The 16,330-nt window shown below is 47.0% G+C and overlaps 1 protein-coding gene across 1 annotated transcript in view; it reads left to right on the top strand.

Moving 5' to 3' along the window:
- Positions 1-16,330, top strand: part of ATXN10 (ataxin 10) — a 159,432-nt gene that overhangs the window by 118,124 nt on the left and 24,978 nt on the right. Inside the window, exon 10 of the mRNA XM_080809915.1 lies at positions 13,212-13,275. Within this exon, the coding sequence (XP_080666041.1) occupies positions 13,212-13,275 (64 nt within the window). The remainder of the gene's footprint in view (positions 1-13,211; positions 13,276-16,330) is intronic.

Raw genomic sequence — 16,330 nt, 5'->3', positions numbered from 1 at the left:
AAGGGAAGAAATTTACAGCCCACATGATTCGGTTTAGAAATCACCTTCTAAAAAGTCACCCTGAAAAATGATCGCTGGGCAAATAATCTGATGGTCACTGTGGCTTTTTTTTTTTTTTAAGATTTTTTTTTTTTTAATTTGACAGAGAGATCACAAGTAGGCAGAGAGGCAGGCAGAGAGGAGGAAGCAGGCTCCCTGCTGAGCAGAGAGCCCGATGCAGGGCTCGATCCCAGGACCCTGAGATCATGCCCTGAGCCGAAGGCAGAGGCTTAACCCACTGAGCCACCCAGGTGCCCCGTCACTGTGGCTTTTAAAGAAAATCTTATCCCTCTGGATTTTTGATTATTGATTTTCACCTTCCAGGAAAAAAATTGCTATTTCTTATAAATTAGTCCATGAGAAAGTGCTTACATTTCCCTGCAGTATCCAGTGTTGGATTGTTCAAACCTTTTGATGAAACCATATTTGACGACAATGCCAAGGCTGTAGAAGGAGCACAGAAATCCCCGTCTGAGAACCCCTAAGTGTGCGAATGCTTTAGGACTTGGTCCCGAGCCCTTCGCTGTCTGCAGCCACCTCCCCTGGGAGGCCCCTAGTTCTGGGCTTTAAAGACCATCGATCTGTGTACAGATGACCCTGTGTCCCTCTCGAGCCCAGACCTGTCCCCTGGTCTCCACGATGGGATACATGGCAGCTCACATTCCCCATAAGCAAATACAGAAGACGTAACTGCTTGTGTTTGCTCGGAGGTCTCCGAGCTCCTCCGTCTCTCAGTAAGTGAAACCAGTCCTTTGTCTTCACCACCCACCGCTGGAGAAGACAAATCCATCGGATCTGTCTCCCATCAGCTGCTGTTTTTACCCCCAGTGCACCTGTCTGCTTTCCACTCAACCTGCTGCAGGGAACGCCTGACAGCCCTCCCAGAGTGCTCTTCCTCACTCACATCTGTATACGGCAGCCTGCGGTCCTCTTTTTGAAAATCCACATTGGATTATTGCATAAAATCTTCGATCGCTGCTTTTACACTTAGGGAAAAAAAGATCCCAGTGATTTCCCTGACCTTCAGGACTATATTCTAGGAAGTGGAATCACCTAGGGGGCTTTTAAAATACGTGCATGAACGTAAGTATATGTTCCTGGACCATCACCCCCAAGATTCAGGTGAAGCTGATGTGTGGTGGGATCAAGGCATCACTTTTAAAAGCTCCCCAAGTGATTCATATTCATAGGAAGGATCGAGAACCACTGCTGCGTACCAGCGATTTTTGGAATTCAGCAAGCATCATCATCATCTGAAGGCTCTTTGGACAGCTCCCTGCTGGGCCCGGCCCCAGCGTTTCCATTCTGGAGGCTCAGGGCTGGCTCGGGATTTGCATTCCTTAGAACAAGCCCAGGTGATGCTTTGGCTGCCACTCCAGGGACTCTGCTTTGAGAACCTCTAGTCCATGGGCTCCGGCTCCTTCCTTCACCGGCTTAGTCCCCTACCATGTCACCCCTGCTCCCTGCACGGAGCCATGCTGATTTCCTTTCCGTACCCCAGATGTGCTCAGTTCTTTCCACCGCCAGGTCTGTACTTCTAGCCCGCTCTCCCTCAGGCGATTTGGGTTCCCGCTAGGTCGTGGAGTGCTTGCCCCGTTTTCGTGCTTGGGTCTTTGTTCAAAGGTCACCATTTTGTGGAAAAGTATTATGTGGCCACTGTGTTTGAAAGAGAGCCTCCCTGTCACTGTCTAGTTGGTCATCCTGTTTATTCCCTCTGTAGGAATTATCACGGTCTGTAATGTGTTTTTATTTGTTTACCGATTTCTTGCTCGTGCATCCTTCTGGATGTGTCCCGCACTCCCCCGAGCTAAGCTGCACGAGCACTAAGACTTTGTTGCCTGTCCGCTTGCGGGTGTGTGCATGGGGTCAGTCAGCAGAGCTGTTTCACCTGCTTCACGTCCATGTATGTTTTCAGCAACTAGTTACTAAGGGCAAAGCACGAGATGCAGGAATGAAGGAAGCACGCTTCATGTGGGTGAAGACCCCAGAGTCCAATGAAAGAGTCAGACAGACAGACACGGATGGACCGCGGATGTCGTAGAACCAGCCTCGCTTGGACCAGAATGGAAACCAGAATGGAAGCGCTGGCCTCTCCGAGCCACTGCCCTGGGAGGGAGCTAGTGGAGACCCGGAGGGAAGGACCCGGAGAGGCCGTCAGATGTTACATTAATTCAGCTGTCTCTGCAACGTAAAGAGAGCAGATGTCTGCCCCGTCAGCATTTTTTCTGGGTTTTGTTGTTCTGCTGAGGTATTGGGCCACGGATGTGTCCCTTCTTCTTCAGAGGGAAGCTCCGCTGTCAGGACCATTCTGTTCTGACCTTTATTATGAGGACACTCTTGCTTCTTCCACCAGCCGTGCTCCGCTCTTTCTCCTGGACCACTGGTGAAGAGCCGAGATTTTGCCCCCAGAAGACTCTTAAGTGGGTCACACCAACCCATGAATTAAATTAACTCCAAAGTCACTTTGACCTCAAGGCAGAGAATTCATTGCATATTAAGAGACTAAATTCAGTGTAATAATAAGATGCCCACAAGAGATACTCTAAATTTGAATATTAATTCTATCTCATTATCAGATTCCCGGGGAGACATTGAAATCCAAAGATTACATTCCATTTTAAATTAAGGTCCGAGACAGTAAAGTCAGATTCTCTGCCCGTATGACTTAAAATTCAAAGAGATTGAAATTTAAAAATGTGTCCTGTCCGATTTCTTATTCCGTGTAATCCTGCCTGGAGGGGTTCCCTGTGCCTTCTTGGGGTTGGGACTCCTTTACCTGCTGCGGGCCGGGTTGGTGTCCCGCAGGTTCCCAAACCCCAATACCGAGTCCCTGACATGCCTCACTTCTTAAAATTGAGGAAAGGTAACAGGGCCCAGGTTTTTCAGAGCACCGGCCCCGCACACCAAAGTTAGACGAGCCAGTGCCCAGTCTGCTCGGGGTTTTCCCCAAGCAAAACCGTGTCTCCAGAAACCAGCACTCAGCAGTCTCAGCAGAAAGTCTGCCGTGTCCAGGGGAGAGCAGTGATGCAGAAAGGTCTTATTTCTGCTTCTCTGGGACTTTTGTGAGTCTGTGACAGTCGGTGGTCTGTGACACTTACGGGTTTTCTCCTCACTCATTTCTTGGATCCTGCCCCTGTGAGCAATTCCAGTGAGCCAAGCCCATGGTTCTCTTCCTGTCCTGGGTTTTGTGGGGCCCCAGTCCAGTCTCTGTGCCAGTAATAACTAAAACTTCTACCCATCTCGGAGAACAGTTAGGACTGGGTGCATTTTCATGTCCCTTTAGGTCCTTTTATCCCAGCCTCCTGGATGATTATTTTCCACTTTATATCTGGGTAATCGATCCTCTAAGATTTCAACTTCTACTCCTTAAAAAAAAATTGCTCTTCCTTCACTCGAATCAGCCTGATTGCTTTCTTCTGTTTGTTTTCTTCCGCTGCTTCTGTTCTGACAGTAGGACTGAGCACTGTTCGCAGTACTCTGACTCCTCTCTGGTTTCCAGAGTCAGAAAGATCCAAACAAAGACCTTTTTAAGTCACAGTATTTCACTGAGTTTATTTTCCTACATAGAATAAGAAGACCATCCCCTTGAGTTTTTTTTTCTGGTCTTGGGATCTACCTAAATTTTCTCTTAGCATGTATGATACTACAGGTTTCTGGCATATAGCCTTTTTCAAGTTAGAAATGTTTTCCAGTTCTCTGAGAATTAAGAAAAATCACAAATAGGTGCTAACCATGACCATGCTTCTTCTGTGGTAGTGAGGTAATTCTTAGTACATTAGCGAGGATGATTACATTGTAGATTTTCCGGTTGGCTTTAGAGGATCCTGGTGAATTTTTGTAGTATGTTTAATTTAGTTCATCAAATACTTCTTGCAGGATTTTTGTGTTGGGGGGACAGGAGGGGGTATATGTTCATACTTAAATAGGCCTGTCATTTCCTATCCTGGTCTGTCTGATGCTGGCTTTGGACCAACTCAGAGTAGCCTTCTAAAATGAGCTGGGAAGCCTTCTTTCTTGTCCTGTTGTTTGGGAACAACTTAAATACACCGTAGATTATGTGGTCCTGAGAAATTTGGAGGCCCTCACTTGGAGAGCCATTGGATCTTTGAATGTTTTTGTCAGTCTTCCTTATTTTTGTATCTTTAAATAATTTAAGTATTTAAATTATTCTGTTCAAGATTTATATTTATTGTGTCAATGCTGATGTCTTCTACTTTCCTCAGAGATTCTATTATACCTAGATTTCTAGCTTTTTTTCATGAAATTCATAATATTTCATTTGAATCTATGTTTTCTATAGCTGTTTAACTCTTTTCATTCTGTTCTGTTTAAATCGGTGTCTCTCTTTTCTTTCTTCATCAGTCTTCCTGGAATTTTTTTCATTTCGTTAGTGTTTGCAAAGAACCCCCTTTGGCTTCAGTTCACCTTTCTGCGGTGCTGCTACTTGCCACTGCCGCTCTGACTCTTGCCGGCTGGTCAAAAAGAACAAAGACTCTCAAAAAAAAAAAAAAAGAAGAAGAAAAAGAACAAAGACTCTCGAGCTGGCAGGCTTCTCCTGGGTGGTGGCGCAAAACAGGAGTCAGTGGAGTGACAGCTCTAAAATGCAAAAACTCAGTCTGGAATTCTATATCCAGCTAAAATATCCTTCACCAATGAACATAGAGTAAAGCCATTTCCAGATAGACAGGAGAGATTGCCATCGGCGGAGCTGTGCCCAGGGGGGTGTGGAGGGAAGTTGTATCAAGCGAAGGAAAGCAGTGTATTCGGGGGGTTATGATGTGTGGAAGTAAAGTGCATGAGAATTTGCCCCAGGGTCAAGTGGGGGGTCCGGTTGTGAGACTCTTGACGCTGTGTGGGAAACAGTGTAATGCTGCTTGTAGGGAGACCACAGCAAGTCAGAGACGCATCCTCTAAACCCTAGAGCAGCCACTTGAAAAAAACGAATGAAAGAGGTAGGCTTAGTCGTGGCATAAGGCGGCTGCGCGGCTGCAAGAGCTGGGGGCAAGCCGCGTGGGTGGCGGGGCGCTTCCTGGGGAGGTGGACATTCTGACCTTGGTTTGTTTGTGGTTGCACGGGGGCAACGACAGTCTGCTGTATGTCAGTCATTGCTCAACAAAGCTGGGTTTAGGAATTTGGAGAAAGGGGGAAAAAAGCACCAGAGGGGAAAACACGAAGGCAGTGAGCTCCGTCCTAGGGTCTTCTTTCAGGGTTTACGATGAGTCCCCAGCGCTGGCTCTGTGGGTGCTCTTGGACTCAGCCCGGGTCAGGAATTCTCAGCTCAGCTGCACATTGGAATCCCTGGAAAACTCCATCCAAGACTCTGATCCCCTGACTTCACTCTCTGAGACTGTGATTTCTTTGTCCTGGGGTTGGAACCGCAGGATCGGTCCTGTTTGAAACCTCCCAGGGGTGCCGATGTGGAGCCAAGGTTGTGAACCACTAGCCTAGCCTTGGGCTCTGCATGCTAGATCAAGATGGCCTGCAGAATCTACCAGACGGCCTGTGGCTTCTTGAGTCGTAGCCCCATAACCTGTTTCTCTGGAGGCCGCAGCAGCTCAATCATGAAGTGCCCGGGCTGATGCTGCACGAAACAGTGCAGAAGCGCGTGCAACACGGAGATGAACGAGACCGTGTTTGCGGTCACACTTGACCGTGTGAGGCAACAGCTGGCAAGGGGCTGCGGGGAGGGCTTAGCCGCCCAGCATCACACGCAGCTCATGAGACACTCAGGAGAAGCTTGACTCACCCAGAGTCACCACGGCTACCGATTTCCTCCTTCTGCAAGTGCCAGTCTTTATGTTTTGGAACTTTGCTTGTATTCGGTGAAGGAGTCCTGTGTCCGGCCCTTTGCAAGTATGGGTCGTGAAGGAAACCTTCAGAATCTCTGAACCAGGTGAGAGCAGTATCACAGACGCTGCCGTGTCTTATGTCCTGACGTGCGGAGCACTGTGCTGAACACTTCCTCGCGGATCTTCATCGTAACCCCCTGAGGTGGGCGTGACCCCTCGTCACACAAGTCTGGACTTCGGGAAGTTCAGAAACCTCCTCCAGGTTCCGTGGCTGAAAGGATGGGCTGGAATTCTTGTGTAGGGCTCTCTGCATCCAAAGCATCTGCCGTCCTTCCAGGTGATTGAGGGGATCGTTGAGTCTCAGCCCATGGACAGGTGCGTCCACATTTCTGACCGGGTGGTCCTTGTCATCCAGCATTGCCTTTGGGCTCCAGGCCCTCTGAGTGGCTGTGAGCGTGTCTGAGGATGGCTTCCGTCCCACGGAGACCTTGTTGGAGTATCGCCACACCCCTACTGGTCATCGATTTCACTTCAGAACGAGGACCCTGATTTCTGTTTGTGGATGTATTTGCTTTGAGGAGCTGTATTGTGAACACATTTTTACCAAATGTCAGTTATGCTCGATTCACTATATATTTCATGGAGATTAGGTCCTGCGTTGGTATCGTGCTCTGGCCGTCCTTCGGGTTCTTGGATTTTGCGTGTAACGTTTGCTGTGAGAGCAGTCAGAACAGTTGAGGTTCTGTTTTCTGTCCATCTAATTACTTTCCCAAAGGAGCTTAGACAGTAGAGGTTGGCCTGCACACTTGGCAGAGTACATTCCCCGAGATGATTGGCCAAGGAAGGAGGGAACAGTTAGCAAATCAATTAATGGTCCTTCTGTTTACACTTTATTTCCAGGGGCTAAATGTTCATTTGTTTAAGCCAGACTTGCTGTCTTGTTGAGATGTGTTACCTCGTGAAAGTGTTGACTGAGCTTGGCTCCTTGATGTGCACTACAGCTTGTGACTCATTTATTACAGGTCTAGAATCAATTCCCAACATGTTAGGTAAGAAAACAAACAGCTTCCTTGTTTTATGAAGTGTGAACAGAAGAAAACTTGTTAATTTCCTAATTGTTCTCCCCTGCCCCAGACGGGAGTGCCACACATGTAGCTGCAGCAGTCAACTTGAGCTTGGTCCTAACACCTTTGTGTTACGGGTCACTCCCCCTGAAGGGCTGGCATCGGCGTGTCCTCATCCCGGTGACGGAACCTGAGTCCATTCTTGAGTATACAATTGTGTATTTGTCATAATGCCACCGTCATCCTTGTCTGGAGATCATTTATGTTACAAACATTTAATGAATCTCCATAAGAAGTTCTCTTGTATAGGGACGCCTGGGTGGCTCAGTCGGTGAAGCTTGGCTTTTGGCTCAGGTCATGAGCCCAGGGCCCTGGGATCGAGTCCAGCTTCGGGCTCCCTGCTCAGTGGGGAGACTGCTTCTCCCTCTACTGCTCCCTCTCCTGCTTGTGCCCTCTCCCTCTCTCTGTCAAGTAAATGAATAGAATCTTTAAAAAAAAATGTATCTTGTATCATTTCGTAATGGAGCAGTGTGAATGAGAAATATTTACCTGGGAAAGCATGCCCCCCAATACAGCTACAGCCCTAGCATAACCATGGTCTTCAGCAGCTCTTGCATTCGCTCTCACTGCCTGCCTAAATTGCACATTTTAGCATGCGATTTCGTTTCCTTCAAAGGAAATCTCACCCATTTAGCACCCCTGAGGATTCTCCTTACCCACCGCCCCCCAAAAATGAGAATGTTTTTTGCATCAAATATTAGATCCTGAATAGTTTTATTTCTCACCAAAAAAAAAAAAAGATTTTTGAAAAGAAATTTACTGTTTTTTGAAAAAAAAATTTACAGTTTTTTGAATTAGGTACAAAGTAGGATTGTAAACTCAGCTCTGTGGACATTCTCTTCCTGCTTCTTCATCCTCCAGAGAGCTCCGCTCACTGCAAGCACCTGAACCCCTGTTAACAGTGTGACCAGCGGATGCCATCGTGGGGCACCGGCAGTGCGCGAGCACCTGTGGCAGTCAGTCCCCTTCTCACAACTGCCCTTGGAAGTGAGCTCCATCCTCCCATTTTATGGGCAAGAAAACACAGTCTCCTGGGTTAAGTGACTTGCCCAAAGTCACTCAGCTCAGCGGAGCTGCAGAACCAGGCCTGGACCCCAGCATGTGTCTCCCGGGCTCTTGCTTTTCATCCCCGTGCCGTGCTGCCTGGCCGGCTCCTGGAACATTCTCTGGTCCTCTGGATCGCCCAGATTTTGTACATGCTTTTCTCCCGGCAAGACATTCTCCACAGCCCCCTTGATTTGTTCACTTAATGCATGTTTGCGCTCATCTCGAGCTAAATGCCACTTCTTCGGGGAGGCCTTCCCTGTGAGGCCGGTGCTGTATGGTCAGACACCGAGCTATTCCAGTATGTTCCAGGAGGATTTAAGATCACATATTTGCAAAGGGCTGGAGGGTCCAATGGTACCCCTTCATCACTATGCCAGTCACCAGGCCCTTGTTCCTTCTGGATCCTTCCTCTTCACCCCAGGACACAGGCATTGGCAATGTCGTTGTTAGTACCTCAGTCCTGCTGGTAGGTGCGTGGCGGGTTATTGGAGGAGACGTGCGGTGTGAGGGTTGCATTGGGAAGCTTTGACTATAATCTCACTGGGGCATTACCAGTTTGGCCAAAACATTTCCTTCTGTGCTTTTCAAGCATGTGACCCCTTCCAGGTGCGGCCCTCTGTAGGGCTCTGACCTTCCGAGTCAATGCTTCTCACACTACCTGTGCTGAAGAACGTCCTCTCTTTTCTCCCAGACCATCCTGGACCAAGATACTTATAAAATATAATACAAATGAATTACTAGAAAAATAATTTTAAAAAGACCTGGAAGATTCAAACCTAGATGTTATTACTTTAAGATTCAGGGTACGTAACAGCGTAGCAGGACAACCCTGTTAAATCGTTAGCTCGGTTCCTGGCTTTTTCCTCTCCTGGTCTATTTTCACAGACTTGCGGTGGTCTCCAGGCCACTTTGAGTAGCACTCCTTAGTGAAGTGATCCTGGGGAGGAGGTGCTTAACTCAGGAGCCCCGCTTCCTTATTCAGTAAAGTAGAGCCAATAATGCGTACCCGGGCTTCATCAGAATGACGGGAAACATGATGAAAGTGTTTGTCGTTCCTTCGCGCCTGCTTGATGTCTGTTAAGTTCATTTCTCACCCTATCTCCAGTGCCTAGAAAAAAGGGTAGGAATTAGATTTCTTCTCTTCCTCTCTGCCTTTGTGAAACTGAGGATGGTCGGTATCAGTGACCCTGCGGCGGGAGGGCTGCCTTCTTCCGCCAGCACACGTATTTATAGACGGTCCCCAGCTCACAGTGGCTCGACTTCGGAATTTCCACCCCGATGATGGTGTGCGAGTGATAATGTGTTCAATAGAGACCGCCCTTGGAGTGTTGACAGTGGATCTTTTCTCGGGCTAGCGATCCGCACGGTGCTCTCTGGTGACGCGGGCCAGCGGCCACAGCTTCCTGTCGGCCACACCATCACACAGGTCAGCAGCAGCTGGTGCGCTGACAGCTGGGCCGCGCCCTTCAGCCTTTCCGCTTTTCACTCTGTGCGTGAGCTGTTTCACACTCTAGTATCAGATTGGCTTTGTGGCAGATGATTTTGTCCCGCTGTAGGCTGATAACGTGAACGTTCCGAGCACACTTAAGGTCAGCGGGGCTCCGCTGCGACGCTCAGTAGGTTGGGTGTAGTAACGATGGGTTCATCGGGACATAACCCCATGGTAAGTCGAGGAGGGTCCGCAGTTCATCCAGCCCTGGGAATGCTCAGTGATGCTTGTCTTCTCTTCTGGGCCATCATCACAGTAGGCAGCTAGGGAATAAATGTTTCTTAGAAATTGAAAAATAGATCAGGAAATCTTACTAATGTTTCTAATTTATAAGTATAAAATTAGTTTCTGGATTTGATAGTTCTTTTTTATGCTGAAAATCTTTGCTCCTAAAAACATTAATTATCCTTTGCTTTAAACTAAATATATAAATAACGGTTCAGAATAAGTGAAGCTGAATGCCGTCTGAAGGTTTCTGTGTGGTTCTTTCTGAGTTTAGGATACACATCTCACCAGGGACTGTTTCAGTTCTGTGAAATAGTTTTTCTTTGTTTTATGTGTCATCAGATTAAAATAACTTTGTAAATTTAACTTTTTTATTAAGGCACAATTGACACATAACATATGACATTCAGGTATACAACATACTGACTCAGTATTTGTGTATATTTTGACATAATCACAAGAAGTCTAGTTAATATCCATTATAAACTTAATTATATAAAATATAATTTTAACTATATAAAATTATATAAAATACATTCAGGATTCCAAAGTCGGAATTCCATAAGCAGGTACATTAACAGAGACCTTGTCTCCGTTCCTGTTTCTTGTGCCTCGTTCTCTCCTCATCCCCTATGGATAACCATTACAGCTTTTTACTTCACCCTTCAGGGTGTCTTTTGGGAAATACGAGAAAATTTGTATATTTCTCCTGATTCATGACCCAAAAGGTCCACAGACAAGCCCACGCTGCACTTTGCTTTCTTCACTTACCTTGCGTCCTGGCAATCCCTGCACAGTAGTGTGTTAGGTCTTCTCCACTTGTGTTCCCAGCTGTGTACAAGCCTTTCGCATCTGTGCCATAGCATATTTGACATTTGAGTCGTTTCTGGGATCTTTGTTGTCATACATTGCATTGTATACAACCCGACTAGTTGTCAGAGCAATACAAATCCAACCACGATGACACAGCCCTTCACACCCACCAAGATGGTTAACAAGTACCGAGAAGGGTGTGCGGCAGTTGGAACCCTCATGCGTTGCAGCTGGACTAGAGAACGGTACAGCACTTTGAGAAACACTCTGGCGGTTCCTCAGAATGTTCGAGAGTTACCAAGACCAAGCCATTTTTCCTCCAGATGCACAGTGGGGAGAATTAAATATAAATCATCCACTCAGAAACAGGTACACGGTGATCACAGCAGCATGGCCGTAATAGCCAAAAAGTTGAAACAATTCAAATGTCTGTCAACGGATGAAAACGTGGTCTGTCCAGACGGTGGAATATTATTCAGCTGTAAAAAGGAACGAGGCGCTGGTACGTGCTTCAGCGTGGAAGGCCCCAAAAGCATTACGCTAACTGAAAGAGGCCCCATACCGAACGGCCCCATTTATACGAAACGTCCAGAAGAGGCAAATCCAGAGACAGAAAGATCGGTGGTTGCCAGGGTTGCGGACGGAGGAAGAAGGGAGGAATGACTGATGAGTATGGAGTTTCTGGGGATAACAAAAGTGTCCTAAAACTAGGGAGCGGTGATGGTCGCACAACTGTGGGACTAAACGAAAATCCACTGACTTGTGCACTTTAAAAGGGTGAGCGTTACCGTGTGTGAATTGAATCTCAAACTTAAAAAGTAGAAAGTGTGCCACAGTGAATCACGTGTGCAAACCTAACTTCATGGGACTGTGACGTTTGAGGTGTCGTCCCAGGTGCGGGTGACTGGGTCAGAGAGCAGTAGCCCCTGTGAGTCTGCTTGACCCCGCACAGCCCCTCCTTGCCCCTCTGTGCCCCTCCATGGGCACTGTGCCATTTTAGCACGCACTCTGGCAGTGTGTGAGAGCACCCGTCTCTCCCTGTCCCCCGCTCCTTTGGCACACTGTTGGGTGAGAAGCGGTGTCTCAGCTGCTCGCAATTTGCAAAGTGGAGCTTATTCCAATGTCCGTGGTCCATCTTCATTTCTTTGTTTCTGTACCATTTCTGTTCATGTATTCAACCCATTGTTTTGTACTGGACCACTGGTCTTTTCTCGATTTTTACTATTTTTTTTAAAGATCTTATTTATTTATTTGATAGAGAGATCACAAGTAGGCAGAGAGACAGGCAGAGAGAGAGTGAGGAGGAAGCAGACTCCCTGATGAGCAGAGAGCCCGATGTGGGGCTCGATCCCAGGATCCCGAGATCATGATCTGAGCCGAAGGCAGAGGCTTAACCCACTGAGCCACCCAGGCGCCCCCACAAGTTCTTTATATATTAACATATTAACCTTTTGCCTTTGGTAGCTAATAAGTAATTTTCCCAGTTTTTATTTGCCTTTTGAAAAAATGTATTCCAACCTTTAAAACCTTGTCCCTGTTGCTATGGGATTGTGAATCATAGTTTGAAAAGCTTTTCCTACTCCTTTTTTTAAAAAAAAGATTTTATTTATTTATTTGACAGAAGGAGACACAGCGAGAGAGGGAACACAAGCAGGGGGAGTGGGAGAGGGAGAAGCAGGCTTCCCACCGAGCAGGGAGCCCGATGTGGGGCTCGATCCCAGGATGCTGGGATTGTGACCTGAGCCGAAGGCAGATGCTTAATGACTGAGCCATCCAGGTCCCCCTGCTTTTCCTATTCTTAACTTAGAAAAACAGTCCACTTACTAGTACTACTAAACTGTGATAAACTCCAATCCATTTGTGGTCTATCCTGGTGAACAGTATTGGGAAGAGATACACTCTTATCCGTCCTTATGTGGCTGTCTAGTTGCCACATTTTTGAGGAAGGGTAAGAAGAAAAATAGTGTATCCCTTTTTGTTTATCTGTTTTTAAATATTTCTGAGTTGGTGGAGGTGTTTCAGATACAGGTTTCCCCTGATAAGCAAAAGTAGAGCGTTCCTCTGAAGCCTCATAAACCAAGAGGGCAGAAAGCAAAGAAGCAATTACCCTTAATTTACATGGAAAAATTTTTGAGCATTTTCATTCCCAAAAAATAACCTACCAAATCCTACCAAATAACACCTAAAACCTAAAATAACACTAACATGTCATAAAAGCAGGAATGATACGATGAGTACGCAGCCTGCGTAAAGTAGAAATCATGCCTGTGCACCAGTGTGTAACTTAGCGGGAGCAGGAAGATGGTGAGCACATGGCTAGGCCAAGAGGCAGTGACGAGGGGTGTTGGGCTGAGTCATTAGAGATTGGGGTGGTGGGAGGTACAGGAGACCGGGCTGTAGCAGGGGAGGAGAGGAGTTAACCTGTTAACTGACATCTCATCATCATCTGAATCCTTTAGGGCAGGCTGGTCACTAAGGTCTACACCTCCCGTGTCTGTCTGCCTCACTGTCAAGGTCACGTTTAGAACTCTGCTGTGGCTGATGGGGCAGGCTTGAGATATAACAGGATGCTGTTACATCGTGGCAGCGAGTAAGGAAGCAGAAAGGAAGAACCAGTGCTTTGTCCTCTCCACCATGACCCAAGGTTTTGTCCGTGTACAAATTTGTCTTTTCCTTTCTCTGCAGGTCAGTGAGCTGGACGGCATCCCCTTGATCCTGGACAGCTGCAGCATCGACGACAGTAACCCCTGTATCCTTGCACTGGAAGCGTGAGCAGCGTCCCCAGTCAGGGTGCTGGGCTCCCTGGTGGTGTGGCCGCCGGCCTTCTTGTGTGCTCGTGCCTCCGAACTAAGCCACTTTCTCAAAGTTAGCATGCTGGAGGAGCAGTCCTGCGGTCTGTGCGGGGTAGCGAGTGGGAGTGGTCAAGGTCGGGGGGACATTCTAAACCAGTCTTCTCCTCACAAGTGCTTTAAAATCGGGGCGGGGGGGGAGCACTTGTCCATGGTCCCCCTGTGTGCGGCAGCGCGTCGATGTCACCTTTCCAAACCGTGCGTATTTGTAAATGTGAAGAATTTGGGTTTTGTTTTTATGTTTTTGTTTTTGTTGTGCTCTAGGCAGTCTGAGTATCCAGTCTTTTGGGACAAACCATCTTCACGATGGTCTAGTGACAGAGACATGAGGGGCACACGTCCCCCACAGGAATGGGGAGAAATATTTCAGTGGCACAAAGTACCCATTTTGGACAGGTTCTGCCCTGTGACCCTCTGGTACTGAAGCTGGGCACTCCGGTTCTTGCCACAGCCTGGGTGACCCCCTTGTTGGAGGGTGTACAGGGAACCTGCTCATTTCATGCCCCGTCACCCAGTGGCGCTGTAGAAAACTGATCACAGAACAGTGATGAGGACCTCAGCCTGTTCAGGTTTGAGAGGTATTCTGGTAAGTTCCAGACCTCCCTGGTGACCGCCGGACTCAGCCCAGTCCCTCACCCTGGCCTCTGTGTGCCCCTGCGTCAGTTGCACGTGTTTGGGGAGGAGGGTGATAAGAATGTGGAGAGCGTAAGCCCCGGAGAGGGGGTGAGCAGCCCAGCCTAGAACTGAGAAGCCGGGGGAGGGGGGCACTTAACGAACACCCCCCCCCACTGTGGTTTCTGTCAAGAAGAGAAAAGGAGCTGATGAAAATCACATATTTAAAGTGCGTAGATGGAGACATGCTCATTATTGTGCTAAAGATACCGTCATTTGTCTGATGAGCGATAGAAGAAAATCTCTGGATTTAAAGAGCACAACAGTTTATAAGCCCAGTCAGGAAAAGACGAACAGCCCCAGAAGACTCTTCTCCGAGGTGAAGCAGAGTTGGCTCTGTGCATCGCGTTACAATCAGGCATGACAGGCTCTGTGCCTCACAGGGCTTTGAAATTTGTCATAGCTCCCTAAACAAGGAAGGGAGAAGAAAAAGAGCTTTGGCTCACAGGAAAGCAGTACAAAAAGGCTCGAGCGCATTCGTAGTGGGTGCGCTTCCTGATGGAAGGGATAAATTATGTGAAGAAAGAAATTCACCCACAGTTCCATGTTCCCCGAATTGACCTCCAGGGAATGAAGGTTTTGATCACTGGTCTTTGGCTCTGACAGGCCGTTGCACAAAGCACGTTGTGGCTGTGCAGACCAGCCGCCCGTGGCTATGCTGGCAGAGTCTCTTTGGCCTCCTTGCCAGGTACATTCCCTCCTTTCCAGAAACATTCCCTGAACCCTTACTGGGTTCCTGCACGTCACCTCATTTAATCCTCCAGCTTCGCGAAGCAGGTCCTGTCGTCATCGTCACCCCCGTCTTGTAGATGAGGATGTCCACCGAGAGAGTCTCAGTGGCTCGTCCTACAGATCTGACGCAGAACGTAAGCTTGGTGTGTGCCTGGTTCTTAGCTGCTCCCCTGTCCTGCCTCATGAGTCCCAGGGAGGGGGCAGAACACGTCCAGGGAAACCACAGTAACTGTTCGTGTAGCAGAGAAGTCACTCAGCATGTATATGGATAAGCTGTATATAACTAGCTTTTACAGTGATAATTAATGAAGAATTTCAAGACCCCAGAATATTCTTTAAATTGTCAAGAAAAGTTAAAATATGACATAGTTTATTGATGCATATCAATAACATGCATATGCATGTTATATGATGCATATTCATTAATTCTTTGGAGTTTTATTAAAGCCTACCATGTTAGAAAGGCCTATAAAGTATGCATAATAAGATAAGAGATAGCATACTGAAATACCAGAGCAAAGGGAAATTGATGGTTGGAATGGTCAGAGATGAAGAAGCACTAGAGCCCAGGGAGTCAGTCTTTAGATGTGAGCCATAAGGTAGAACCTGGCCTTCCTGGTAGCTGGCGTGAAAGGGACATGATACAGATTACAGCATGAAACCACACCAGGCCGCCCTCCATGCTGTTCCTCTGCTCTTGCTCACAAGCAGATTTGCCAGAGATTTCTCTACCTACCCTGACTTGGCCTCCTTCCCTCCCATTCACTCTCCCCCATCCATTCTTAGTTTTTTTCAGTTCTTATATTTTCTTTTCATCAAAATAATACATGTGTTTTAAGTGCCAAAATGTATTGAATGAGGGAATGAGGTCTCTGCTTCCACTCTCCACACTTTGAGTTCACTCTCAGCTCGCTTTTCTAGCAGTTGCTTCTGTATGTCTCAGTAATATGCTTTGCTGCTTGCTGTTTCTTGACGTGTGTATCAGAGTCTGATAAATCTATCATAACATGACATGAGGGCTTACTCTAATGTACACCTGTGCTCTCCTCCCTCATGTCACCACAGGAAAGGCTAAAGATCTTGTGTTCTACTGCTGCATGACTAACAAGGCTGAGCATCTACTAGCGTGTTTATCTGCCATTTGGATTTTGTACGTGTGTGTGTGCGTGTGTGCACGCACGTGTACATAAACCATGCTTGATGAAACCTCTTGCCTGTGTTTTTTCATTGGGTTTTCTCTCTGTAATTTATTTGTAATAGATCTCTGTATGTTCTAAATAGAAGTTCTTAGTCAACTACATGTTTGCTAATGTTTTGTTTCTCTCATTCTGTGACTTATCTTGCCATTCTCTTTATAGTTTATTTTAATTAACAGACGTTCTGAACTTGTAGTCAAATTTATCACTTTTCCTTTAGGGTTAGTTCTTTGGGTATGTATCTTGTTAAAGAAATATTTTCTAGCCATGAGGTCGTGATGATAATCTGTATTATCCTCTGAATGGTTGATAGTTTTACTTTCTATATTTAGGTCTGTAATTCACTTTGAGTTGA

This window comes from Martes martes (assembly GCF_963455335.1).
Source record: "Martes martes genome assembly, chromosome: 8".
Taxonomy (NCBI): domain Eukaryota; kingdom Metazoa; phylum Chordata; class Mammalia; order Carnivora; family Mustelidae; genus Martes; species Martes martes.
This window is presented reverse-complemented; position numbering and strand designations above follow the sequence as displayed.